Source organism: Dicentrarchus labrax, unplaced genomic scaffold (genome assembly GCF_905237075.1).
Source record: "Dicentrarchus labrax unplaced genomic scaffold, dlabrax2021, whole genome shotgun sequence".
Classification (NCBI taxonomy): domain Eukaryota; kingdom Metazoa; phylum Chordata; class Actinopteri; family Moronidae; genus Dicentrarchus; species Dicentrarchus labrax.
In genome coordinates, this window is record NW_026136704.1 from 22334995 (window position 1) to 22360536 (window position 25542).

At 39.5% G+C, this 25542-nt stretch overlaps 4 protein-coding genes and 1 pseudogene across 6 annotated transcripts; all 5 read left to right on the forward strand.

The window, feature by feature from the left end:
• The first annotated feature begins 449 nt into the window (after positions 1-449).
• Positions 450-3943, forward strand: LOC127362501 (extracellular calcium-sensing receptor-like). Of its 2 annotated transcripts, XM_051398286.1 has the most exons (6): positions 450-731; positions 809-1097; positions 1179-1928; positions 2010-2237; positions 2353-2476; positions 2637-3943. In XM_051398286.1, exons 1-6 carry the CDS (start codon positions 511-513, stop codon positions 3542-3544), a joined length of 2520 nt encoding a protein of 839 aa, XP_051254246.1. In that variant the 5' UTR covers positions 450-510; the 3' UTR covers positions 3545-3943. The 2 variants fall into 2 exon arrangements, with proteins under 2 accessions (XP_051254246.1, XP_051254245.1); XM_051398285.1 differs by having other exon boundaries at positions 809-1928.
• A 2053-nt stretch (positions 3944-5996) lies between these two features.
• LOC127362486 (extracellular calcium-sensing receptor-like) lies at positions 5997-13921 on the forward strand. Of its 2 annotated transcripts, XM_051398254.1 has the most exons (12): positions 5998-6334; positions 6418-6706; positions 7030-7836; positions 7912-8139; positions 8420-8543; positions 8743-8813; positions 10383-10441; positions 10572-10857; positions 11027-11851; positions 11933-12163; positions 12311-12434; positions 12567-13921. In XM_051398254.1, the coding sequence occupies exons 1-12, from the start codon at positions 6114-6116 to the stop codon at positions 13478-13480; spliced, it is 4179 nt and encodes a 1392-aa protein (XP_051254214.1). In that variant the 5' UTR covers positions 5998-6113; the 3' UTR covers positions 13481-13921. The 2 variants fall into 2 exon arrangements, with proteins under 2 accessions (XP_051254213.1, XP_051254214.1); XM_051398253.1 differs by having other exon boundaries at positions 5997-6334; positions 12311-13921.
• A 1076-nt stretch (positions 13922-14997) lies between these two features.
• LOC127362520 (extracellular calcium-sensing receptor-like) lies at positions 14998-17451 on the forward strand. The gene is made up of 5 exons (XM_051398305.1): positions 14998-15287; positions 15508-15805; positions 15962-16750; positions 17093-17148; positions 17352-17451. The coding sequence occupies exons 1-4, from the start codon at positions 15022-15024 to the stop codon at positions 17102-17104; spliced, it is 1365 nt and encodes a 454-aa protein (XP_051254265.1). The 5' UTR covers positions 14998-15021; the 3' UTR covers positions 17105-17148; positions 17352-17451.
• A 187-nt stretch (positions 17452-17638) lies between these two features.
• Positions 17639-18959, forward strand: LOC127362037 (vomeronasal type-2 receptor 26-like). Its single transcript, XM_051397298.1, is given in 3 exon segments — positions 17639-17666; positions 17995-18086; positions 18088-18959. Coding segments are annotated over 3 exon segments (651 nt in total). The 3' UTR covers positions 18619-18959.
• A 564-nt stretch (positions 18960-19523) lies between these two features.
• Positions 19524-25542, forward strand: LOC127362504 (extracellular calcium-sensing receptor-like; annotated as a pseudogene).

The following is a 25542-nucleotide window of genomic DNA, read 5'->3' on the forward strand; positions in this document are numbered from 1 at the left end:
AAGTAAAGCTCTCATGAAACATAAAACATGACCCAGGTCAGATTCAGGTCAGAAACAAGCTGCAAAAAATACAAATTCTTGGATAATGCTACTTTCAAGTGCAGAAGTAAAAGTAATAATAATCGAGGATGTCCCCTTTCAGGCTGTTATTATAATTTTAAACTATATTGGATTGTTATTAATGATGCATGTATTTAAATTTTGCAATTGGTTATTGAGAACCTATTATTTTTCTGATTAACAATGCATCACATTTGTATAACTTAAATTTGTTGTATTAAACTTGATCTGCACAGTAAGAAGTGAGACACTTATTATGGCACAATAATTTCATAATATAATTTCATGGCAAGATACAATCAGGACTGCCCTATTTCCCTTATCTCTGATTGGTCGGTAGGAGGCAAATGAGCCCTGTCATCAACTAAGATTATAAAATATCACATTTAAGACTGCATTGGTTCTGATCTGACTGGGTGGTTCTGCCCCATCAGCAGATGACAGTGGAAAATGTCACAAGTGATAACCTGGCTGGTTTTCATGGGGCTCCTGTTAGCATTTGGAGCAGCGGAGGAGGGAGCTGCTTTCTGTCAGATACTGGGGAGTTCAGAGTTCCCTCTGCTGTCTAAAAAGGGAGATGTCATGATTGGTGGAGCCTTTTCCATCCACAGCAAAATCACTCAACCTCTACTTTCTTTTACAGAGAAACCAACACGTCTCACTTGTTCCAGGTAATTTTACCGCTGTTTAAAAATATTATATATTTTGTCACATTAAATTAGCAATTTTTAATGTTTTTTTGTTTCAGTGTCAACCCCAGGGAGTTTCGATTTGCCCAGACCATGATCTTTGCAATTGAGGAAATAAACAAAAGTGAATTTCTTCTTCCCAATGTTTCTATCGGATACCGTATTTATGACAACTGTGGCTCAACATTAACGTCAATGCGCGCAGTGATGGCCCTGATGAACGGTGATGAGTGGAGTGTGGGAAAGAGCTGTACTGGTCAATCAGCTGTTCATGCTATTATTGGGGAGTCTGAATCCTCTTCAACCATTGTGCTTTCACGCACTACTGGACCATTCAAAATACCAGTGGTAAGAGGGAAGTCTGTGTGTATCAATGTGTATATTATATGCAACCCTCCTTATTTTGCCTTTCTCTTTGTGTATTCTCAGATAAGTCATTCAGCTACTTGTGAGTGTTTAAGCAACAGGAAAGAGTATCCTTCTTTCTTTCGAACCATTGCCAGCGACCTCTACCAAAGCCGAGCCCTCGCCCAGCTAGTCAAGCATTTTGGCTGGACTTGGGTCGGAGCAGTCAACAGCGACAGTGACTATGGCAACAATGGTATGGCTATCTTCCTTGCTGCAGCTCAGGAGGAAGGAGTGTGTGTCGAGTATACAGAGAAATTTCATAGGGCAGAACCAGAAAAACTCAAGAAAGTGGTAGAAGTGATCAGAAAGAGCACTGCCCGGGTCATTGTTGGTTTCCTGGCCCATGTAGAGATGAACAACCTTCTACAGCAGTTGAGTCACCACAACATCACAGGCCTGCAATTTATTGGTGTGGAGGCCTGGATCACTGCTGACAGCCTTGTGACTCCCACCAGCTTTAGTGTGCTAGGAGGTTCACTGGGCTTTGCTGTACAAAAGGCCAATATCAGTGGCCTGGATGATTTTTTGATCAAAGATTTCTGGGAGACAGAGTTTGAGTGCAAGGAGACAAACCAGGACACGATGACAGAAACTTGTAGAGAAAAACAGGCTCTAATTGAGCTTAAAGATTATGATGATGATGTGGCAGAGTTGAGATACTCCAGCAACATCTACAATGCCATCTATGCTGTGGCTCATTCTCTGCACAGCATCCTAAAGTGCTCCAAAAGTCAGGGGTGTGAAAAGACTGCGAAGGTGTCTCCCTGGCAGGTAAAAATAACAGATTACTAAAATGTGTATTTTTTATTTCTGTAAATGAATATTTTGAGATATTATCTTAATGCATTTTAGGTGGTGGAGTCTTTGAAGCAAGTGAATTTTACCATTAAAAATGGGGACCAGGTGTCATTTGATAGCACTGGAGCAGCTGTGGCTCGGTATGAGGTGGTGAACTGGCAGCATGGATCAGATCGCTCAGTCCAGTTTAAACCTGTTGGCTACTACGATGCCTCCCTGCCTCCTGGACAGAAGTTTGTTCTCAAGACTGAAGCCATAATGTGGCCTGGAGGAAAGACAGAGGCAAATATAATTGACAATAATTTATGTAATGCTACGGTTTGCCTAAGCAATGCAGCTTGACAATATTTCATCTTGAATTATGGCTTAAAAAACTGTAATTTTCTTTTATTTAAAGTTGCCTGTGTCAGTGTGCAGTGAGAGCTGTCGTCCAGGAACTCACAAAGTCCTTCAGAAAGGAAAGCCAGTCTGCTGCTTTGACTGCATACCATGTGCAGAGGGAGAAATCAGCAACAGCACAGGTATATGTACAACAGACCAGGGATATGGCAATTTGCATACATTGTTTGCTTGCCACGCTCTGTGTATCATGTTAAGGTTCGCTATGCTGCTGTCTCCTATTCATGTTTTTAGGATGTAGCTAATTAAATTACAATAATATTGACAATATTTCTGTTACAGATTCTAATGACTGCAGTAAATGTCCTGAAGAGTATTGGTCCAATCAAAACAGAGATGCATGTGTACTCAAAAATGTTGAGTTCCTCTACTTCACTGAGGTTATGGGTATAATACTTGTATTTTTCACTTTGTTTGGTGTTCTCCTTACTTTAATTGTGGCCACTCTATTCTTGATCAATAAGAATACTCCCTTAGTGAAGGCCAACAACTCTGAGCTGAGCTTCCTGCTGCTCTTCTCATTGACTCTGTGTTTCCTGTGTTCTCTGACCTTCATAGGCCCACCCTCTGAGTGGTCCTGCATGCTGCGACACACAGCATTCGGCATCACCTTTGTCCTCTGTATCTCTTGTATTCTTGGGAAAACAATAGTGGTGTTAATGGCCTTTAAAGCGACACTTCCAGGCACTAATATGATGAAATGGTTTGGGCCTGCACAGCAGAGACTTAGTGTTCTGGGCTTCACTCTCATACAGGTTATAATTTGCATACTTTGGCTCACAATCAACCCTCCTTTTCCCTTCAAAAATATGAAACTCTATAAAGACAGGATTATACTAGAGTGCGCCCTGGGATCACCTGTGGGGTTCTGGGCTGTGTTAGGTTACATAGGACTCCTTGCTGTCCTATGTTTTATACTTGCTTTTTTGGCTCGAAAGTTACCCGATAATTTCAATGAAGCTAAATTTATCACCTTCAGCATGCTGATTTTCTGTGCTGTCTGGATCACTTTTATCCCAGCATATGTCAGCTCTCCTGGGAAGTTCACTGTGGCTGTGGAGATATTTGCTATTTTAGCCTCCAGTTATGGAATACTTTTTTGTATATTTGCACCAAAATGCTTTATCATTGTACTCAAACCTGAACTAAACACAAAGAAATATCTGATGGGAAAAATGCAATACAAGTAAATCTATATATAAAATTTAGAGGAAATGACAAATATATATTTTACTACATTTCACAATCTGTGGCTGTGAATACTATTCATTTACATATGACATTTTTTTATCTTTCCCCTTTCAAAATGTAGGTAAAAACAACAAAGCAACAAAATGTTTTCAATTCAACATGTTATTGTTGTTATGTTAAATGCTTACATTTTCATTTTAGATAATTTCATCATGTATTGAATCCTACCTATCTGGTCTACAATACGGACAGTTAAAAAACACTTACATTCCAAAAATCTTTTAATATTGGTATCAATAATAATTGTCTTTTACAATGAATTTGGTTCATAATTAAACTGAGGATGCACAGTATTAATCTTTGTTTTATTTCATATGAATAAAAAATATTTAAAATTATCGATGACTTCCTGTCTCTTCATTTTAACATGCACACTTAGGGCCTTAATGAATTAGCATCCTCACCTCTAATATGGCCATTACAAAAACAATCTAATGTGTTGGCCCCTGCATAGCTCCGATTAAGCAAGTTGGGAGTTAAAGGCCTTGCTCATGGGCACATTGGTGGTCTTTGGATTGAACTGGTGACCTACAATTTACAAGCAAGCATGTGTTATAATATTTTTACATATTATTTACTGAGCAAATATTCAGGGTTTCTTTCCAACATAGCACAGCTAGACTTAAGTCTGTAATATTATGTACACACCAGAAAAATATGAAATAAATCAAAACTGTTGGCTGGTTGAAAATTTGAGTCACACTTTTAATATTTTTAATAGGTTTCGGTCTAAGGTAGAGCAGAGGAAAGGCCTTGTTCTACTTAAATCAAAGTATTTATCTTCTGGACAGTGCTTAATTAGGTTTTCAGAACAAGCTTGTTTGGCTCAGAACTACTTAATTAAAATTACAGCAGTCTAAGCTTTATTTAATGTACTTCATTCAGGTCAGATATACTTAGGCTCAGCTGCACCCTGAGCATGCTAGCACATTAACATGCATGCGAACAATGCATGCTGATTTTTAACATTTAGCACGTTAGCATTCTTTAATTTCAGCTGTTCTTCTGTATTCAAATACAGCTACTTCTTTAATATGTACATTGAAGAACCAAAATCATACAGGATCATCTTGATCAGATTAAGGTACAAAACTATTATATGGTTAAAGTTAAGGAAAGATCATGGTTATGGCAAAGTGTGGTGAAATTGTGGTCATGGTTAAGCAACCAAAACATTTAGTTGAGGTTTGGAGAATATGCTGAATAATATTGATAAAAATATAAACATTAATGTCAGGTCTGTAACCAGTAGATCATTTTAGGGTGGATGCTATCCCCCCTGTTAGCAAAATGAACAAAATACATCCCCCTTGTTAACCTCTCTGTAAACTATGTACATACTACAAATAATCAACCCTATTCTATATTGTAGCCTATATACTCTATACACTAGTGTCACTTTCATATTTCTATGATCATTCAGTTGCATCTGTGCCAGGGCCAGATTATGGTCCTGTGAGGCCCCTGGGAACATATCTTTTGGGTGGACCCCCACAATTGAATTTTCAGACCAACGCAACCCTAGTACGTACCAAGGGGCCCAGGTGTTACTTACTCTCGATGTATGCACAAAATGGCCTCTGGACCCTAGTGGTCAACCCTCACACTGTAGGAGCCGAGGGGCCTCAGGGGTCAGATCGCACTTTAAACTCCAGTCGCCTAGGGGCTGTAGTAATCAGCTCACTCTTTAAACACCAAGGAGCCTGGAGGCCCTTGCACTGTAAGCACTGTGAGGTACGAGGGCCCAAGTGGTTAATTTACATGTTAAACACCAAGGATCTTGGGGCCCTCACATTGTAAGCATCAATAGGTCTGAAGGGCCTTAGTGGTGAGCACACATTTTAAACACCAAAGGGGCTTGGAATCCCTCACATTGTAAGCATTGGCATGCGGCCTGAGATGTGGAGGGCCCCCTGGTAGGCCCCCATCTCTGTAACAAAATATTTTAGGGGAGACATGACTACAGGTATAGTTTTTACTATAGGCATAGATTTGATGGAATGGTTGGGTGGGGTTAGGCAGGGTTATGGCCATCCCCCTGTTAAAAAAGAACATATCACTTACTGTCTTTAACAGGATCGACCCACTAAGTCTGACACAGAACATTGGCATTGTACGTAATTGTGTGGTGTAGAATCATCCAGTATAACTGGTACTGTTTACTGCCCCAAACAAACATGAGTGCTAATAGAAAAATATCCAGCTTCTACACAAACGTCTAATAACTCAATTTGCAAAAAAAAATATGTCCAAATGCTTTGTGCTACCCCAGATCACATCTTTCTTTTACAATTTACAGTAATAATAACATAATTATCTAAAATTATTATACCATCTTAAATGAAAAACAGAAAATGTGACATCATCAGACAGTGATTTGATAACAGGACTTCAACTGTCATCATTCACAGACGTATAAAGCGCGGCCCATTACAGGTGACACACGTTTCATTAAGTCATAGAAGAACTCGTCACAGAGAACAGGTTTGTGTGTGCCTGTTGTATCAGATGTGTGGCTGTATCTATGTAATGTTACTGTTTGTGCTTTTTATGGGAGCCTTTGGAGCAGAGGAAGACACTGCACTCTGTGAGAGGCTGGGCAGCACAGAGTTTCCTCTGCTATCTAAGGAAGGAGATATCACTATTGGAGGAGCTTTTTCCATCCACAGTCAAATTTCAAAGCCTTCACTCTCCTTTACAGATACTCCAGAGCATCTCATATGTTCCAGGTACTGTTTGTTGTGTTTGACATTGATGGTTTGTAAACGGAAAAAAGACACATCAAATTGAAACTATTACTTATTCTTTTCAGGATAAATTTCAGAGAATTTCGTTTTGTCCAAACAATGATTTTTGCCATTGAGGAGATCAACAATAGCAGCTCTCTGCTGCCTAATATCTCAATTGGTTATAAGGTATTTGACAGCTGTGGTTCAACACTGCCTTCAACGCGTGCAGTGATGGGTCTAATGAATGGACCGGAAAGGACTTTGGAAAAAACCTGTTCTAGCCCGTCATCTGTTCATGCCATCATTGGTGCCTCTGAGTCCTCCTCAACCATTGTGATGCTACAAATTTCAGGGATTTTCCAAATACCAGTGGTAAAGATTCATATTTGTGCTTCTTTTTTGATTTATTCCACTACGTTCCTTTTTCCAAAAGGCTTAATCACACTTTGTTTGGACACTCCAGAACTAATAATCAGTTTGCTATAAAATGACAACAAAGATACTAGAACAAAGTTATTCTTAGGGCTATGTGGTCAGGATTAAGTTTAAACAGATGCAGCAGATTTAGTCAAAAGTCATATCTTAAGTCAAACAATATTTGATCCCCATTCTGTCACTTAATACTCATCATACTCATCAGTCTCAGACAACTGAAGTGTTTTTTTTTTTGTTTCTCTCCTTTTCTTTTCTCTTAGATCAGCCACTTTGCCACTTGTGCCTGTCTGAGTAACAGAAAGGAGTACCCCTCCTTCTTCAGAACCATCCCTAGTGACTACTATCAGAGCCGAGCCTTGGCAAAACTTGTAAAACACTTTGGCTGGACATGGGTTGGGGCTGTTAGGAGTGACAATGACTATGGTAACAATGGCCTGGCAACATTTATCACAGCTGCGAGTCAGGAGGGAGTCTGTGTTGAATACTCAGAGGCCATCTCAAGGACTGACCCCGGTGAACAAGTTGCCAGGGTGGTCAGAGTGATCCAGAGCGGAAGTGCAAGGGTTTTAGTTGCCTTCCTTGCCCAGGGCGAGATGGACATTTTGCTTGAGGAAGCTCTGAAACAGAACTTGACTGGGCTGCAGTGGGTGGGCAGTGAGTCCTGGATTACAGCAAGTCATCTGGCCACTAAGAGGTACTCAGGAATCCTGACAGGGTCTCTGGGCTTTACCATCAGAAAGACAAAGATCACAGGCCTGCAAGAGTTTCTGTTGCAGGTTAACCCAAGTCAGGACCCTCAAAATAATCTGCTGAGAGAGTTCTGGGAAGCCACCTTTGGTTGCAGTTTCCAATCCAGCTTGCATGGTCAGACCCAGTGCTCTGGCTCTGAGAGACTACAGGACATCGACAATGCTTTCACAGATGTGTCAGAGCTGAGGATATCTAACAATGTGTATAAGGCTGTGCATGCTGTGGCTCATGCCATGCATAAAATGTTAACATGTGGACAAAGTGGTGAAGTGATGAATCAGTCATGTATCTGGAAAGGTGATTTTGAGCCAAAACAGGTAAGAGGTTGCGTTCATTAATTATGTAGATAATTTGAATACTTTAAGTTATTCACCACTGTTATCTATTGGTAGGTTGTGAAGCACCTCCAAGATGTGAATTTCACTCTGCCATCAGGAGAAAGAGTGTATTTTGATAGAAATGGAGACCCTGCAGCGACCTATGAGCTGGTCAACTGGCAGAAAAACCAAGCAGGAGATATTGTGTTTGTAGCTGTAGGGAGCTACGAAGCTTCTCTACCGAATGGAAAGCAGTTTACCATGAATGGAATAAACATAACATGGGCTGCCGAATCCCCACAGGTATCAAATTGTTATATACTATACTATATATATATATACGTGTGTGTGTGTGTGTGTGTGTGTGTGTGTGTGTGTGTGTGTGTGTGTGTGTGAATACTGTACATAGTAGTAGGAATTTTATTTCGGATGTAGACTGATGTGTAAGATCAAGGTAGAATACTTAAAGTATAGTTTTTTATACATCACCCAAATGCTGATTATAATAAACCAATTAAATTAAGTATTTGTATTACGGGAGCAACAAACTACAAGTAACAGATGAGTTGTGTTGTTGTTACAGAGGCCACAGTCTGTCTGTAGTGAGAGTTGCCTGCCAGGATTCCGGCAGGCTGTGATTAAAGGAAAACCCATCTGCTGTTTCTCCTGCATCACATGTGCTGCTGGAGACATCAGCAACTCAAGTAGTGAGTGGAATCTTTACTAACTGTAATCTATAATGTAATATTTCTACAAATCAGTGCTTTCCAGTGTCTCACCTATAACTCACTAAATACAGCCAGTCTTTATTTTAATGATAATTTTGTTAATGTTTACTGAGCTCTGCTCTCATAACTTGCAGCTTACAGCATGAACACATTTCAGTTTTCATGTTTTTCTGTTCAGATTCTGCAGAGTGCTCACGGTGTCCACTGGAGTACTGGTCAAATGAAGATCACAGCCAGTGTGTTCCAAAGGTGATCGAGTTCCTATCTTATGGAGAAACCATGGGGGCCCTCCTCACTGCTTTCTCATTGTTTGGAGCATGTTTAACACTCGTGGTGTCATGTGTCTTTTTTCGGTTTCGTCACACTCCTCTTGTTAAAGCCAGTAACTCTGAACTGAGCTTCCTGCTGCTCTTCTCCTTGATTCTGTGTTTCCTGTGTTCTCTGACCTTCATAGGCCGGCCCACTGAGTGGTCCTGCATGCTGCGCCACACAGCTTTTGGCATTACCTTTGCCTTATGCATGTCTTGTATCTTGGCTAAAACCGTAGCAGTGGTGACTGCCTTTAAGGCTAAAAGGCCAGCAAACACAGTTCCTCAGTGTTCTGCTCCACTTCAGAGGTCAAGTGTTCTCAGCTGTACTTTAATGCAGGTCTTAGTTTGCATGCTCTGGTTAACTCTTGCCCCGCCATTCCCTTACAAAAATACTGCTCATACCACTGAAAGGATTATTCTAGAGTGTGATTTAGGTTCGCCCATAGGGTTCTGGGCTGTGTTGGGGTACATAGGACTCCTGGCCCTGCTGTGCTTTATTCTTGCTTTTCTGGCTCGAAAGCTTCCTGATAATTTCAATGAAGCCAAATTCATCACATTCAGCATGCTGATATTCTGTGCAGTCTGGGTCACTTTTATCCCAGCGTATGTCAGCTCTCCTGGGAAGTACACTGTAGCTGTAGAGATATTTGCTATTCTGGCGTCAAGTTTTGGTTTACTTTTCTGTATCTTTGCTCCAAAATGTTATATTTTACTATTAAAACCAGAGAAAAATACTAAAAAACACATGATGGGGAGAAACCACTGAAAATTGCCATAGATGAGTATGCAGAATAGTAACATCACTAAACTTGCTATTTTAAATTTTATTTCTTTCATTAAAGGCTATGAATTGAACATCAGCATCTTTCTGTTTGAGATATGGTTTAATTCCAGCTATTTTCCACAGTATGATTCCCTTGTGACATAACTGATGTAGAAAATAAAGTTCAGCTCCTTGTTGAATGTAACAATGAGTAATGGAATAGTTTTGCCTAATTTGAGAGCAAAATTCTCTCCTTCACATGTTGGCTCAGTGTCCAATTTATTTTTCACCATTTAGTGTGAAATTAAAATTATAAATGAAATAAAATATACAGAACACAATAACATCTCAGATATCACTACAGACAGGCTCAGGTTTCTGAAATTCTTACCATTAGGAAAAAGTTATGCTAAAAACCCTTCAATAGGCCGAACCATCTGTCAGTCACACCACAAGCACTGTCATTGGTGGAGAGAAACACAATATGTACATATGGTGTACCCAAGCCCCTATGGCCTCGTCATACCTAAACCCTATAAAATGGTGAGAGTTTCGGTTTTATCTTCGGGCCTGGGGTGGTAAATATTGAGCTGAACAACTATGCTGCTGATAGCGGATATGCTACTTTTCCTTCTGGTTATCAGAGGAGGGAAGCCTATGTGTCAAACATATGGGACAAAAGAACAGTCTCAGTTTTCTAAGGAGGGAGACATCAACATTGGAGGCATTTTCTCCTTCCATCAGAATCCAGTCACTGTTGATCCAGCTCTTCAGGTCAACCCAGAAACAATCCAGTGTGAAGGGTAAGAGAGGGATAAAAAAAATGTATTACAGTTACAATATGTGTTGTTTATTCCTGTTTTAAGTTTATGTATTTTTATACATATTTTACTTTCCACAAATTGTACAATTTGGTCCCTCTCCTTTTTCCAGACTCGACCCAGGTGAGCTTCAGTATGCGTACACTATGATGTTTGCCATTAAGGAGATCAACAACAGCTCAGAGCTTCTGCCAGGAGTGACACTGGGTTACAGGATCTTTGATTCCTGCCCCAGTATCCCTCTGTCCATCAGGGCATCGCTAAACCTGATGAATAGGTATGAGAGTGGAGAAGACAGCTGTAATAAGCTCTCCAATGTGCATGCTGTCATAGGTGAAACCACATCCACCTCTACAATAGGTATTGCACGCACCATGGGACCCTTCCATATACCTGTGGTGAGTGTTGCGGGCATGCACACTCTCTGCACACATGAACTGTCAAGTAAATTTGTGTTGTTGAATGAGATGTAATATGATATGTGAACACATTTCATTATGTGTTATTAATATTAGGTATCAAAGACATCTCAAAATGTGCTATTTCTCTCTTTTACTTGTGTTTCAGATCAGTCATTCAGCCACTTGTGCATGTCTTAGCAACAGAAGAGACTATCCCTCTTTTTTCAGAACCATACCTAGTGACATTTATCAGAGTCAAGCCTTAGCAAAGCTTGTGAAACACTTTGGCTGGACATGGGTAGGAGCTATCAGAACTAATAGTGACTATGGGAATGGCGGCATGGCCACTTTCCTGGAAGCAGCAGAAAGGGAAGGTGTGTGTGTTGAGTACTCAGTGGCTATTTACAGAACTGATCCCAGGAAGTGGTTCTTAGAGGTAGTGGACATAATAAAGAAATCCACCTCTAAAGTAATAGTGGCATTTGCTGATGGCACAGACCTTGACATACTTATCAAGGAGCTTCATTCTCAGAATGTGACAGGATTGCAGTGGGTGGGCAGTGAGGGCTGGATCACATATCGCTATATTGCCTCTCCAGTCAACTACGCTGTGGTCCAGGGGGCAGTGGGCTTTGCAGCACTCAATGCACACATCCCTGGACTACAGGAGTTCCTGGCTAACAGCAGGCCCTCTACCACACTGGGAGACCAAGGACTGGTGGAGCTGTGGGAGACTGTGTTCAGCTGCACCCTGACTCCCCAAGGAGAGACCCAAGCTCAGGGTTCAGTTGCAGCCTGCACTGGGAAGGAGTCTCTGTGGGACACAAACACACGCTTCACAGATGTTTCAGATGCCAGTCTGCTGAATAATGTTTACAAGGCCACATATGCTGTCGCTCATGCATTGCACATGCTATTCACTTGCAAAGATGGACAGGGGCCTTTTGAGAACAATACTTGTGCTGATAGGGAGAATGTACAACCATGGCAGGTAAACATAAAGCATTCTGTGCCTAAATTAAAAGCACTGTATATGTTAATGATATATAACAACATCACTGTTCCCCTGCAGGTGCTGCATTACCTAACAAAGGTCAACTTCACCACTAAGATAGATGAAAATGTGTTCTTTGATGAGTTGGGGGACCCTGTGGCGCGTTATGCACTGGTAAATTGGCAGATGGATGAGACAGGTTACATACTCTTTCAGACCATTGGCTACTATGATGCCTCCCGGCCTGAGGGTCAGCAGTTTATGATGAATGGAGGTGTGAGCGCCGTCTGGGCAGGAGAGAATCTTGAGGTAAGGAAGTGTAGACAGCCTTTTTTAAATCTTATTTTGGACATTCCTTTCTTTTTATCTTTTAAAATGAGTTTATTACCATATTAACAGCATAATGAGACTGAAAGTTGTTATAAATATGTTTTTAATATTGTCACTGGGATGCAGGTACCAAGGTCTGTTTGCAGTGAGAGCTGTTTACCAGGGACCCGCCGGGCTTTTGTAAAGGGCAAACCTATCTGCTGTTTTGACTGCATCACCTGTGCTGACGGCAAGTTCAGCAACAGTACAAGTGAGACAGCAGGATTCCTAGCCTTTACTTTAGCTCTCATCGTGTTTCTGTTGGGCAAAATCACTCTCAGCACTTTACTGGTCTATCTGAAGATGTGTGTGCTGTACAGCCTAAACATATTTATGCTTTCAGATGCAGTGAAATGTGACAAATGTCCTCCCGAGTACAAGTCCAACGAAGAGAGGAATAACTGTGACTTGAAAGCAATTGAGTTCCTCACCTTCAGGGAACTGATGGGTATACTGTTGGTCACCTTTTCTGTCTTCGGTGCCTGCCTGGCGATGACTATAGCCTTGATATTTTTTCACTTCAGGCAGACTCCTATTGTCAGAGCCAACAACTCTGAGCTGAGCTTCCTGCTGCTCTTCTCATTGACTCTGTGTTTCCTGTGTTCTCTGACCTTCATCGGCCGGCCCTCTGAGTGGTCCTGCATGCTGCGACACACCGCATTCGGCATCACCTTTGTCCTTTGCATCTCTTGTGTTTTGGGGAAAACAATAGTGGTTTTAATGGCCTTCAGGGCCACACTTCCAGGTAGTAATATGATGAAATGGTTTGGGCCTGCACAGCAGAGGCTCAGTGTTCTGACTTTCACTGTCATACAAGTTTTGATTTGCATACTTTGGCTGACAATCAACCCTCCCTTTCCCTTCAAAAATATGAAACACTATAAAGACAAGATTATACTAGAGTGTGCGTTAGGATCACCTATAGGGTTCTGGGCTGTGTTAGGTTACATAGGACTCCTTGCTGTCCTTTGTTTTGTACTTGCTTTTTTGGCTCGAAAGCTGCCTGATAATTTCAATGAAGCTAAATTTATCACCTTCAGCATGCTGATATTCTGTGCAGTCTGGATCACCTTTATTCCAGCATATGCCAGCTCTCCTGGGAAATTCACTGTTGCTGTGGAGATATTTGCTATTCTGGCCTCCAGTTATGGAATGCTGTTTTGTATTTTTTTACCCAAGTGCTACATAATTTTATTAAAGCCTGAGAACAATACAAAGAAACATTTGATGGGTAAAGTGACTCCAAGAGCCCTATGAGTTATTTGTTAAATAACAGCAACAGCTGTATTGCAAAATAACCACCCCCCCCCCAACAATGGATTTTCAGGTCACAACTACGCCTGTTCATGAAAGTTTTCATGAAAAGCAGCAGATGTCTCTTTTCAACCTTGAGTTTATACCTTTATCACTGTCTGTGTGGTCCCAAGGTCAAGTATGACCCTCCATGTTGAATTTTCTTTTAATAATTAAGAATAAAATTAAAACTTATATGAAATGTGTGCTCTTTTTATGTTGTATTTCGGATATAAAAAAAAAATATTCATAGAGGTTTCAGTACAAAGCATACATATATCAGTAAACTATATAACAACAACACATTACAGAGACTTTATCATTTCAGAATGTATTCTGTGTAAGTTGATGTTTGAATGTATCAGGAAACAATAAACTCTTAATTAAACATAAAAATAATTACAATTCTTAGGCCTAAAGTCTTTCACTCATTTATCTAGAACCTGACACTGTAAAAAGTACGGAAGCTCTAAAGGGCCATGCATTCATACATTTTATTTCCTTTGTTTTCCCGTGATAACGAGTTAATTTTCTCGAGATCTCGGGATTTCAAAACTTTGTTTTCCCGAGATAACGATATAATTAATTTGAAATCTCGAGATAGCCAGAAATTATAGCCAGAAATTATTGAGCAAAGTGTTTTTACTGTAGCTCAAATATGATGAAATATTGAATCTGGAGGAATAAACATGGGACTTTTATTATTGAATTTCTCCACATTGGTGCAGTAGAAATGCTTGATATTAAGTAAACTTGCATATTTATATGTGTAGAAGTCAAATATACCATCCATAGCCAGGAATTGCAGAGCAATATGGCCCTTTAGGGCTTCTGTAAAAAAGACATATAGCCTACCTAGCCTTTTTTAAAGAGGCCCATTCAGAAAATCTCAGTGAGCTATAAAACTTTCTATATTTTGTCAGCTCATGCAGTCCATTCCTTGTTATTTACTTAAATACTTATTCATTTGTTTATATTTGTTTTACAGCTTCACCTTACTTATGAACACCCCAAATAAGCCAATATTATGGTAAATAACAATTAGTGTCAATTCCAATAGTGCTTAAAATACCTAAGAGACCCCAAGAGATCCAACTGAATACTGATCTGTCTACAGTACCACACTGACACCCACATACATCTATATATGTATACCATGTATACAAATTACTAAAGGCTGATTAACTGGGACCCATCTTATATTAAATACTGCATAAAACAGGAAAATTGGCATGATAAAAGAGGAAGGGGAAAACAAATAAAAAATGGAGTCTTTTGCGTAAGACAACAAGTGAATATTTTTATCTGATAACATTCATAAACATAGTTAACAAAAAATAAATAAATTAAAGACCAACTCTATTCTTCTGATTGAGCACCTCCCTCCCCTCACCCCAACTGTAAGTCCACTGAGATAAAACATCACTGTTCTAATACTATTTTCATGCTGCTCCAAAATGTATAAATATCCGTATACGATTTTAATTTGCATTAAGGTACATGTCATGCCACCCAGTGGTTTAACACTCTTAGACTCTATGACGTCCACACAGAGGTGGCCAGAGAAGGGTTGGGCACTCTTACAGCTGTTGTTGGTAGCGTCTTTCTCTCAGGGTGAGGAGCCGGTGTGCTGGCGGAGAGGGGATCCTGAGAACCCCCAGCTATCTAAGGATGGAGACATTGTGTTGGGGGGAGTCTTCTCTTTCCACACCAGCTGGAAAGACAGACAGGATACCTACATGCAAAAACCACTGCCACTGCAATGCACCAGGTAAATTATATTGTAAAAATATATTTAGATTTAAAATATCTAACATAAAGTAGGTACAGATAAATAACTGGTAAAAAATGTTATCAAACTGAGTATTAACATTAGAAATAATGTTTGTGGTATGAATTAATACAATCAATAGCTTTATTCATTACATTATTGTTTCTATTTTAAGGACAAATCCTTTGTAATTTCAACTATTTTAACTGTGTACATTAAGTTTCAATTTCAGAGAGTTCCAGTTTGCCCAGGCTATGCTCTTTGCCATAGAGGAGATTAATAACAGCACAGACCTACTGCCTGGCATCTCTCTGGGCTACAAGATCTATGATGTCTGTGGCTCCATTGCTAGAAGTGTGAGGGTCGCACTGGCCTTGGCTAATGGTAATGAAGAGGTATCTGCACCCTCTGAGTCACCATGTACCAAACCTGCCCAAGTGCAGGCCATTATGGGAGAGACCTCTTCCTCGCCTTGCAGGGCTATAGCTACTGTCATTGGACCCTTTCATATCCCACTGGTGGGTAAGATTGGTAAAAATAAAATTACATTTGTGAATGTTATTCTGTAATTCTTCCAGCTAGTCAAAGCAAATGGGTTTAAAATTTTAATGTGCTGTGTAAATGTTTAATATTTGATATCTTTATCTTGGGATATCATTTCTCTTTTATTTTAGATCAGTCACTATGCTACTTGTGCTTGTCTCAGTGATAAAACCAAGTACCCATCCTTCCTCAGAACAATACCCAGTGACTACTACCAGAGCAGAGCCCTGGCCCATTTGGTCAAGCACTTTGGTTGGACTTGGGTTGGAGCTATTAGAACAAATGATGATTACGGCAATAATGGTATGGCCATATTCACAGAAACCGCCCGGCAGCTGGGCATCTGTCTGGAGTACTCTGTATCTTTCTTCAGGACAGATCCACCAGAAAAAGTAAAACAAATCATTGACATTATCAAAGCTTCCACTTCTAAGGTGATTGTCACTTTCCTCTCCCACATGGATATAGACATACTAATACATGAGATGTCTCTCCACAACTTGACTGGGTACCAGTGGGTAGGTACTGAGGCCTGGATCTTTGATTTCCAAACTGCAGCCATGGATATGCATCACATTCTGGATGGTGCCATAGGCCTGTTCATCCCAAAAGCACAAGTCAGTGGCATGAGAGAGTTCATTTTGGATGTGGAGTCACTAAATTCATCCAGCAATGAATTGTTCACAGAGTTTTGGGAGACATTATTTAGCTGTAAGTTCAAGCAGTCATCAGCAGAAAATCAGAGAGAATGTACAGGACATGAAGATCTGACTGGAGTGCAAAACAGCTTCACTGATATGTCGCTCATGCCTATCTTTAACAATATCTATAAAGGAGTGTATGCTGTGGCTCACGCACTTCATAATATTCTCAACTGTAATAAAACATGTAACAGGAAGGTGCAGCTTGATCAATTTACGGTAAGTTGAACACCAAAGACTAAAATGCTTTTTATATTGAGTCATGTTAACAAAGAAAATTGTTTAGTATAATGGTTAATGGTTATTGGAAAATAAATTGTTGCAGTCTGTCATTCATGCTGTTCAGATAAACGTTTGATGATGATCTATGTAAATGCATATCTTCATAGATTTTACAACACATAAAAAATATTAAATTCAAAACAAAGGAAGGAGATGAGGTTTACTTTAATGAAAATGGAGATCCAGCAGCAAAGTATGAAATTATAAACTGGCAGCCAACAGAAAATGGCATTGTGAAGTTTGTCACAGTTGGTCTTTATGATGCATCTTTACCTGCAGAAAAACAGCTGAATCTGCAAAATAAGTCTTTATTTTGGGCAAAGAACTCACAACAGGTAAACTACCTCGTGATCACTGTAATTGATTGAAATTAATGAAAGTCTATCTGAATTGTAATAATTGATAAGGTGTTAGTTATTGTTATTGGATAATTATACTGTTTGGTTTAGATTAATAAAAAATAATAATAGATCCTTGCAGACAACACCTAATCAAAGTGAAAAAATCCAATTTTCTCATAGTTATTTTGTTCATGCAGGTTCCAGTGTCAGTTTGCAGTGAGAAATGTCCCCCAGGAACTCGCAAGGTTCTCCAGAAAGGAAAGCCTGTCTGCTGCTATGATTGTATCAGATGTGCAGAGGGAGAAGTCAGCAACATTACAGGTGTAGTAATATTAAGTGCCAAACAAAACAAAAGTCTAAAAGTTATCATCTTCACATGTTAATGTTAAAGGTTATCTTTCATGATAATACAATGTAGATGTCATAATGTTATCCATTTGTCAGCCGTTAATCCTGTACTGTCTGTCTCATAGGCACAGAAAAGATGCAACATAGAGACAACAAAGACAGATGTAGTGAGCAAGCCTAACACGTGTGTATTATTTTTCAGATTCTATCACCTGTGTGAGATGTGACCCTGAGTTCTGGTCAAATGAGAGAAGAGATGACTGTGTAAATAAGGAGGCAGAGTTTCTATCATATGAAGAGATTATGGGAGCACTGCTCACTGCAGCCTCTTTATTTGGAACATGCATGACAGCTGTTGTGGCATTCATTTTCTTCAGATACAGGAAAACACCTATTGTCAGAGCCAACAACTCTGAGCTGAGCTTCCTGCTGCTCTTCTCCTTGACTCTGTGTTTCCTGTGTTCTCTGACCTTCATCGGCCGGCCCTCTGAGTGGTCCTGCATGCTGCGACACACCGCATTCGGCATCACCTTTGTCCTCTGTATCTCTTGTGTTCTGGGGAAAACAATAGTGGTGTTAATGGCCTTCAGGGCCACACTTCCAGGCAGTAATTGGATGAAATGGTTTGGGCCTGCACAACAGAAACTCAGTGTTCTGGGTTTCACTCTAATACAAGTTGTCATATGTATCCTCTGGTTAACAATTTCCCCTCCTTTTCCATTTAAGAATTTTAAGGAGTTTAAGGACAAAATCATCTTTGAGTGTGCTCTGGGCTCAGCTGTAGGCTTTTGGGCTGTACTTGGGTACATCGGAGTTCTGGCCATGTTATGTTTTATTCTTGCTTTTCTGGCTCGGAAACTGCCTGATAATTTCAATGAAGCTAAATTCATCACATTCAGCATGCTGATATTCTGTGCAGTGTGGATCACTTTTATCCCAGCGTATGTCAGCTCTCCTGGAAAATTTAGTGTTGCTGTAGAGATATTTGCTATTCTGGCTTCAAGTTTTGGTCTGCTCATTTGTATTTTTATTCCCAAATGTTATATTATCTTACTGAAACCAGAAAAGAACACAAAAAAGAATATGATGGGTAAGGGGGCACCAAAACCTTCCTGAAAACTTAACACAATATGGTGGCAAAGGCATTCTATAGTCCCAGTTTAAGTTTTAGTTAATGAGTTAATAACCAGACTGTCAAGTAGATATCTATCTGCATTATTCGAAAGCCATGTATTGTACTACTGTAGTATTTATGCACTGTATATGATTTGATTTTTAATGTAGCATATTGAGATTACAGCACTTAATACAATGTAATACACAATCGTATCAACCAGTATATACTTAAGTACAAAGAAATGCATAAGCCGATTACCGGATTCCTTACAGATTTTACAAAAATGAATACAGTTTATAAAATTGTAATCAACGAATAAATCCATTGTTACACAGACAGACACACTTGTTTGGTTTCCTCTCTCCTGAGGCTTGAGTATAACCATGACAACTTCCCCTTTGTTGTTGCCCGAGGTTTTTACATTTTTACAGAGTTAACTTTCCCCGAGCTTCCTGCTTACAAAACCTCTGGGTCAAGAAATTTGGAATATATCATTCAAAATGGTGTACTTTAAAACAAGGTTTTGTATCTTTAACTATACCTTTGTAAACTTGTACAGTAATTGCTTTGCTGCAAGCTTGCATATACATACTTGCAGGCTAAACATTTTATTTTCTGTCTGAAAACTGTGTTTGTGTATTCAGTTACAGGCCTGCAAGTCTTTATTCACGAGCTGTGAGGCAAAAACACTCTTGCTTTCCTTTATTTTTGACATGTTTAATGCATATTGCACTTCCGGATATATTGCGCTTCAAGAAGGGGCAGGACCTTCGAAACTAATAGGCTTTCTTGGAGTGGCAACAGCAAATCCAATTGGTTTGGCTGTTCAGTCAATCAAAATATCAGTCGACAACTTGCCAGCTGCTAGACTCCAGAATGAATTACATTGAAAGTGGAAAAAATAAAGAATATATAGGCCACATAATGTAAGCATGATGTTAGCATAGGCTAGAGTTTCGTAACAAACACATTAAAGATCGCTCAATACAGAAAAAAGAAACATTCACAGGTGAAATGTAGTGTTTGGGCCACGATCTCAAGTAAATATAACTGTAGGTTATGCCAGCATAAAGCAGCTATAAATGAAGGTTAAGTTAGTTTACAGGAAAATAGTTGGTTAAACTAACACCATGGTAGCATTATTGGGTTCTTGATAGAATCGAAATTATGTGGGTTGCTCTGGAGGTCGGCAATGAGGCTAAAAAGCTGCTGGGACACCAGAGGATTTGGCTCCAGGTCGGGGAAAGTTGCTGCATAAACCATTGGTGTCAGGGCCGTAGGCCGGCGGCTAGATTCTAAAGAGCAGAACCAGAAGCAGGTGGCTCAAATGCAGGACTGGAGACTAGTGCTGTCAAAATTGGACAAAAATGACTTCCGATAATTTGTTCTAAAAGTCATTTAGGTTCAACCAAGATAATTACCTTCTATATGCTTAAATGTACACTAATTATGCTCAAGCACTCATAGCATCTTTTGGTGACCTTGTCGCTAACTCCACAGTTGTTTAAATTTAACTAATTTCAAATGGGGATTACTCTCACTGTAACCAAGTTGGGTTGGGCACTTTCTGCAATCATCTGCCATCTGCCAGTGTAGTCATTGAATTGTCGCTTGTTTCAGCTTGACCTACGTTTTATTTTCTCCCCCACAACTGATTATTCATTTTCATAATTTTTATATTTTTTCCAAATTTATTATACAATCAAATATAGGATATTTGTCGACAGCCCTACTGGAGACCGGTGGCTGGAGAGCATGAAGATTAGTTTTCTCTCCTTAGCTTCCTCTGTCGTCCTCTTAGGTCTCCTCGTCTCTGCCATTAACGCTGCTTCATCAGCATCCCCATCACCATTCACCCTATTACAACTCGATTCACCATCTCAAAATGACTTTGAAGCTGTTATTTTAAGGTAGAACGATTATATAATGTTGCTTTAATGTGCAAATGTTAATGTAAAAAAGTGAAATGAAAAAAAAAAAAAACTATTATGAATGTTCCTATCTGATAACATATATAGTTAAGATGTTTGAAAAATGGTAAGGCCCAAAACTGTTTTTCTGTTTGGGCACCTCCCTCTTCTTAACCCACCTGGTATGTCCACAGAGATGAAACATCACAATTCAATTATTATTTTTTATGGTGCTCCAAAATGTATAAATATCACTGCAAGTTTTTGACTTAACTCTCTTGGACAGTATGACGTGCACACAGAGGTGGCCAGAGCAGGGCTGGGCACTCTTACAGCTGTTTCTGGTAGTGTCTTTCTCTCAGGCTGAGGAGCCGGTATGTAGGCAGAGAGGGGGTCCTGAGAACCCCCAGCTATCAAAGGATGGGGACATTATATTTGGGGGAATCTTCTCCTTCCACAGCAGGTGGAAAGACAGACAGGATACTTACATGCACAAACCACTGCCACTGCAATGCACCAGGTAAATTATATTGAAAAAATCCTTTTAGATTTTAGATATCTAAGACAAAACAGACACAGAAAATCTTATTAAACTAAGTATTAAAATAAGAAGTATGCCTTACTATTTGTATTAACACTAAGTAATACTTTAATTTCTTATGCTATTGTTTATTTCCTAAGGACAAATTGGTTACATTTATAACTATTTATAACTGTCTGCATCAAGTTTGAATTTCAGAGGGTTCCAGTATACCCAGGCTATGCTCTTTGCCATAGAGGAAATAAATAACAGCACAGACCTACTGCCTGGCATCTCTCTCGGCTATCAGATCTACGATGCCTGTGCATCCATTGCCAGAGCTGTGAGGGTCGCACTGGCCTTGGCTAATGGTAATGAAATTATATCTGCACCCTCAGAGGCACCATGTACCAGACCTGCCCAAGTACAGTCCATTATGGGAGAGACCTTTTCCTCTCCCTGCATGGCTATAGCTACTGTCATCGGACCCTTTCATATCCCACTGGTAGGTAAGACTGGTAAAATTGAATGAAATGTGTGTAATTCTTGCAGTTGGTCATAAAATCGGTTTTAAATAATTGTAGTGTACTGTGTCAGTGTTTAATAATTTACATATTTACTTCGGGATATCATTTCTTTTTTCTTTTAGATCAGCCACTTTGCAACTTGTGCTTGTCTCAGTGATAAAACCAAGTACCCATCCTTCCTCAGAACAATACCCAGTGACTACTACCAGAGCAGAGCCCTGGCCCATTTGGTCAAGCACTTTGGTTGGACTTGGATTGGAGCTATTAGAGCAAATGATGATTACGGCAATAGTGGTATGGCCACATTCACAGAAACTGCCCAGCAGCTGGGCATCTGTTTGGAGTACTCTGTATCTGTCTTTAGAACAGATCCACCAGTTAAAATACAACAGATAATTGACATTATCAAGACTTCCACTACAAAAGTGATTGTCACTTTCCTCTCCCCCACGGAGTTGTATGTGATAATACACGGGTTGGCTCAACACAACTTGACTGGGTACCAGTGGGTAGGTACTGAGGCCTGGATCTTTGATTTCCAAACTGCAACCATGGATATGCATCACATTCTGGATGGTGCCATAGGCCTGTCCATCCCTACAGCTCATGTCAGTGGAATGAGAGAGTTCATGTTGAATGTGAAGCCGCTCAAATCATCAAGGAATGAATTGTTTACAGAGTTTTGGGAGACATTATTTAGCTGTAAGTTCAAGCAGTCAAAGTCATCAACAGAAAATCAGAGTGAATGTACTGGACATGAAGATCTGACTGGAGTGCAAAACAGCTACACTGATATGTCACTCATGCCTATATTTTACAATGTCTATAAAGGAGTGTATGCTGTGGCCCATGCACTTCATAATATTCTCAGCTGTAAAAAAACATGTAACACCAAGGTGCAGCTCGATCCATTTATGGTGAGTTGAAAACCAAAGACTTGAATTATCGTTTTTATATTAGGTCACATTAACAAAGAACATGATCGTTATTTTTGAAAAAAATATTTGTTGTTTGTTTATAAAAATGTTACAATAACAATAGACCTGGTCAGATACTAATCTACACTGATACATATTTTGTTAGATTTTACAGCACATACGAAAAATTAAATTCAAAACAAAGGAAGGAGATGAGGTTTACTTTAATGAGTATGGAGACCCAGCAGCAAAGTATGAAATTATAAACTGGCAGCCAACAGAAAATGGCATTGTGGACTTTGTTACAGTTGGTCTTTATGATGCATCTTTACCTGCAGACAAACAGCTGAATCTGCAAAATAAGTCTTTAATTTGGGCACAGAACTCACAACAGGTAAACTACCATGTGATCACTGCATTTGTTAATGAAAATGATTTTGAATTGTTATAACTGTATAAGTTTTTAGTTATTGTTATTGCATAATCATAATGTTAGGGCCTTGTAAAGACAACACCTTATCGAAGTCAATTTTTCTCATAATAGTTTTGTTCATGCAGGTGCCAGTGTCAGTTTGCAGTGAAAAATGTCCCCCAGGAACACGCAAGGTTCTCCAGAAAGGAAAGCCTATCTGTTGCTATGACTGTTTAAGATGTGCAGAGGGAGAAATAAGCAATGTCACAGGTGTAGTATATTAATTGCCAAACAAAAGAAAAGTCTAAAAGTTTTCATGTTCTCATGTCAATGTTAAAGATCCAGTGTGTAACATTTAGGAGGATCTAGTGGCAGAAATGGAATATAATATTCACAGGTACATTTTTTATTATTGTATAACCACCTGACCGTCAAAAAATCTATTGTTCTAGAGGTGTTTTCCTGGGAAATAAAAAACCATCCCCTAGTGACTAACAAATGTGTGTTAAATTTGACTAGTGTATATAATAGCCTGACAATAAGGATCATTATGCTTTCTATATCTTATAATGAGCCTTTTATATGTACAGTAGCCAACTTCCATGGAGACTGCCACGTTTCTAAAGTAGCCCAGAACGGACAAACCAAACACTTCTTCTAGCTACAACCATTTGCATTCTTCACATGCTTTGTGGCCACTATAGTTTCTCCTTTGTGAGGAAGTTGCAATCTGCAACTACACCGCTAGATGCCACTAAATCCTACACACTGGTCCATACCAAAAATCTATATCATTACATCAAAAATCCTAAACAAAGTCTGAAATCAGCTACATAAATTAGATTCAGATTCATATCAAGCCCCGATGGCAAATATTTATGTAAATCAAGTGTATTAAAAATTACTCTATCTGATCTCTCCACTCTGTTACATATTTTATTTGTCAGGGGAATGATCCCCCTGCTAAAACACTCTGACACTGACATTGGTAGTAGAGTAGATAGACTGTTTTGAAACAATTTTGATAAAGAATATATGGTTACAATGTAACATTAGTTCTCTTGGTGAAGAAACTGTCTCAAGCTTCCAGGCCACTTGCCATGTTCTGATTAAACCATCAGCGATTCCACGCCTACAGAGGCACCTTATGGGTAAACTGGCAATTGTCAAAAATTTTGTTTTCGTGTATCCTGACAATGGATGGATCACTCCATGTACACATGGAATATGAAATAGAGAGGACAGATGGTGGACTCTTCACTAAAAGAAATGAGGTTTTAATGTAACCATAACCTCCGTTTATCTGTTAATCATGTACTGTCTGTCTCATAGGCACAGAAAAGATGCAACATAGGGACAACAAAAATGAATGTAGTGAGCAAGCTTAACACGTGCTTGTATATTATTTTTCAGATTCTATCATCTGTGTGAGATGTGACCCTGAGTTCTGGTCAAATGAGAGAAGAGATGCCTGTGTAATGAAGGAGGCAGAGTTTCTATCATATGAAGAGATTATGGGAGCACTGCTTACTGCAGCCTCTCTATTTGGAACATGCATGACTTTTGTTGTGGCATTCATTTTCTTCAGATACAGGAAAACACCTATTGTCAGGGCCAACAACTCTGAGCTGAGCTTCCTGCTGCTCTTCTCCTTGACTCTGTGTTTCCTGTGTTCTCTGACCTTCATCGGCCGGCCCTCTGAGTGGTCCTGCATGCTGCGACACACTGCATTCGGCATCACCTTTGTCCTCTGTATCTCTTGTGTTCTGGGGAAAACAATAGTGGTGTTAATGGCCTTCAGAGCCACACTTCCAGGAAGTAATTGGATGAAATGGTTTGGGCCTGCACAGCAGAAACTCAGTGTTCTGGGTTTCACTCTTATACAAGTTGTCATATGTATCCTCTGGTTATCAATTTCTCCTCCTTTTCCATTTAAGAATTTTAAGAAGTTCAAAGACAAAATCATCTTAGAGTGTGCTCTGGGCTCAGCTGTAGGCTTTTGGGCTGTACTTGGCTACATAGGACTTCTGGCCATGTTATGTTTTATTCTTGCTTTTCTGGCTCGGAAATTGCCTGATAATTTCAATGAAGCCAAATTTATCACCTTTAGCATGCTGATATTCTGTGCAGTGTGGATCACTTTTATCCCAGCGTATGTCAGCTCTCCTGGGAAATTCAGTGTTGCTGTGGAGATATTTGCTATTCTGGCTTCAAGTTTTGGACTACTCATTTGTATTTTTATTCCAAAATGTTATATTATCTTACTCAAACCAGAAAAGAACACAAAAAAGAATATGATGGGGAAGGGGGCACCAAAATCTTCCTGAAAACTTCAAATAATATGGTTGCAATGGCATTCTAGTGCCAATTTATCGTTTAGATAATAATGTGTTAATCAGACTTTCAAATAGACATCTATCTTCACTTTATGAAAGGCATGCATACATTGTACTACTGTAATATTTCCCCACTGTATATGGCGTAATTTGTGACATAGCATATTGAGATGTCAGCATTTAATACAATATAGAATTGTATAATTAAGTACAAAGAAACGCATACGCCTACTACCTAAATCTTATTTCTATGAATACAGTTTTTAAAATTGTAATCAAAGAATAAAATCCATTGACTGAC

Excerpts from the sequence above, each read along its gene's own strand:
- LOC127362501 (XM_051398285.1), top strand. The coding sequence starts at position 511 with ATGTCACAAGTGATAACCTGGCTGGTTTTCATGGGGCTCCTGTTAGCA. Across the intron at positions 732-808 it reads ACACGTCTCACTTGTTCCAG|TGTCAACCCCAGGGAGTTTC; the intron begins GTAATTTTACCG and ends TTTTTGTTTCAG. Across the intron at positions 2,477-2,636 it reads AGAAATCAGCAACAGCACAG|ATTCTAATGACTGCAGTAAA; the intron begins GTATATGTACAA and ends TTTCTGTTACAG.
- LOC127362486 (XM_051398253.1), top strand. The coding sequence starts at position 6,114 with ATGTGTGGCTGTATCTATGTAATGTTACTGTTTGTGCTTTTTATGGGA. Across the intron at positions 6,335-6,417 it reads GAGCATCTCATATGTTCCAG|GATAAATTTCAGAGAATTTC; the intron begins GTACTGTTTGTT and ends TATTCTTTTCAG. Across the intron at positions 6,707-7,029 it reads GGATTTTCCAAATACCAGTG|ATCAGCCACTTTGCCACTTG; the intron begins GTAAAGATTCAT and ends CTTTTCTCTTAG.
- LOC127362520 (XM_051398305.1), top strand. The coding sequence starts at position 15,022 with ATGCCACCCAGTGGTTTAACACTCTTAGACTCTATGACGTCCACACAG. Across the intron at positions 15,288-15,507 it reads CTGCCACTGCAATGCACCAG|TTTCAATTTCAGAGAGTTCC; the intron begins GTAAATTATATT and ends GTGTACATTAAG. Across the intron at positions 15,806-15,961 it reads GACCCTTTCATATCCCACTG|ATCAGTCACTATGCTACTTG; the intron begins GTGGGTAAGATT and ends CTTTTATTTTAG.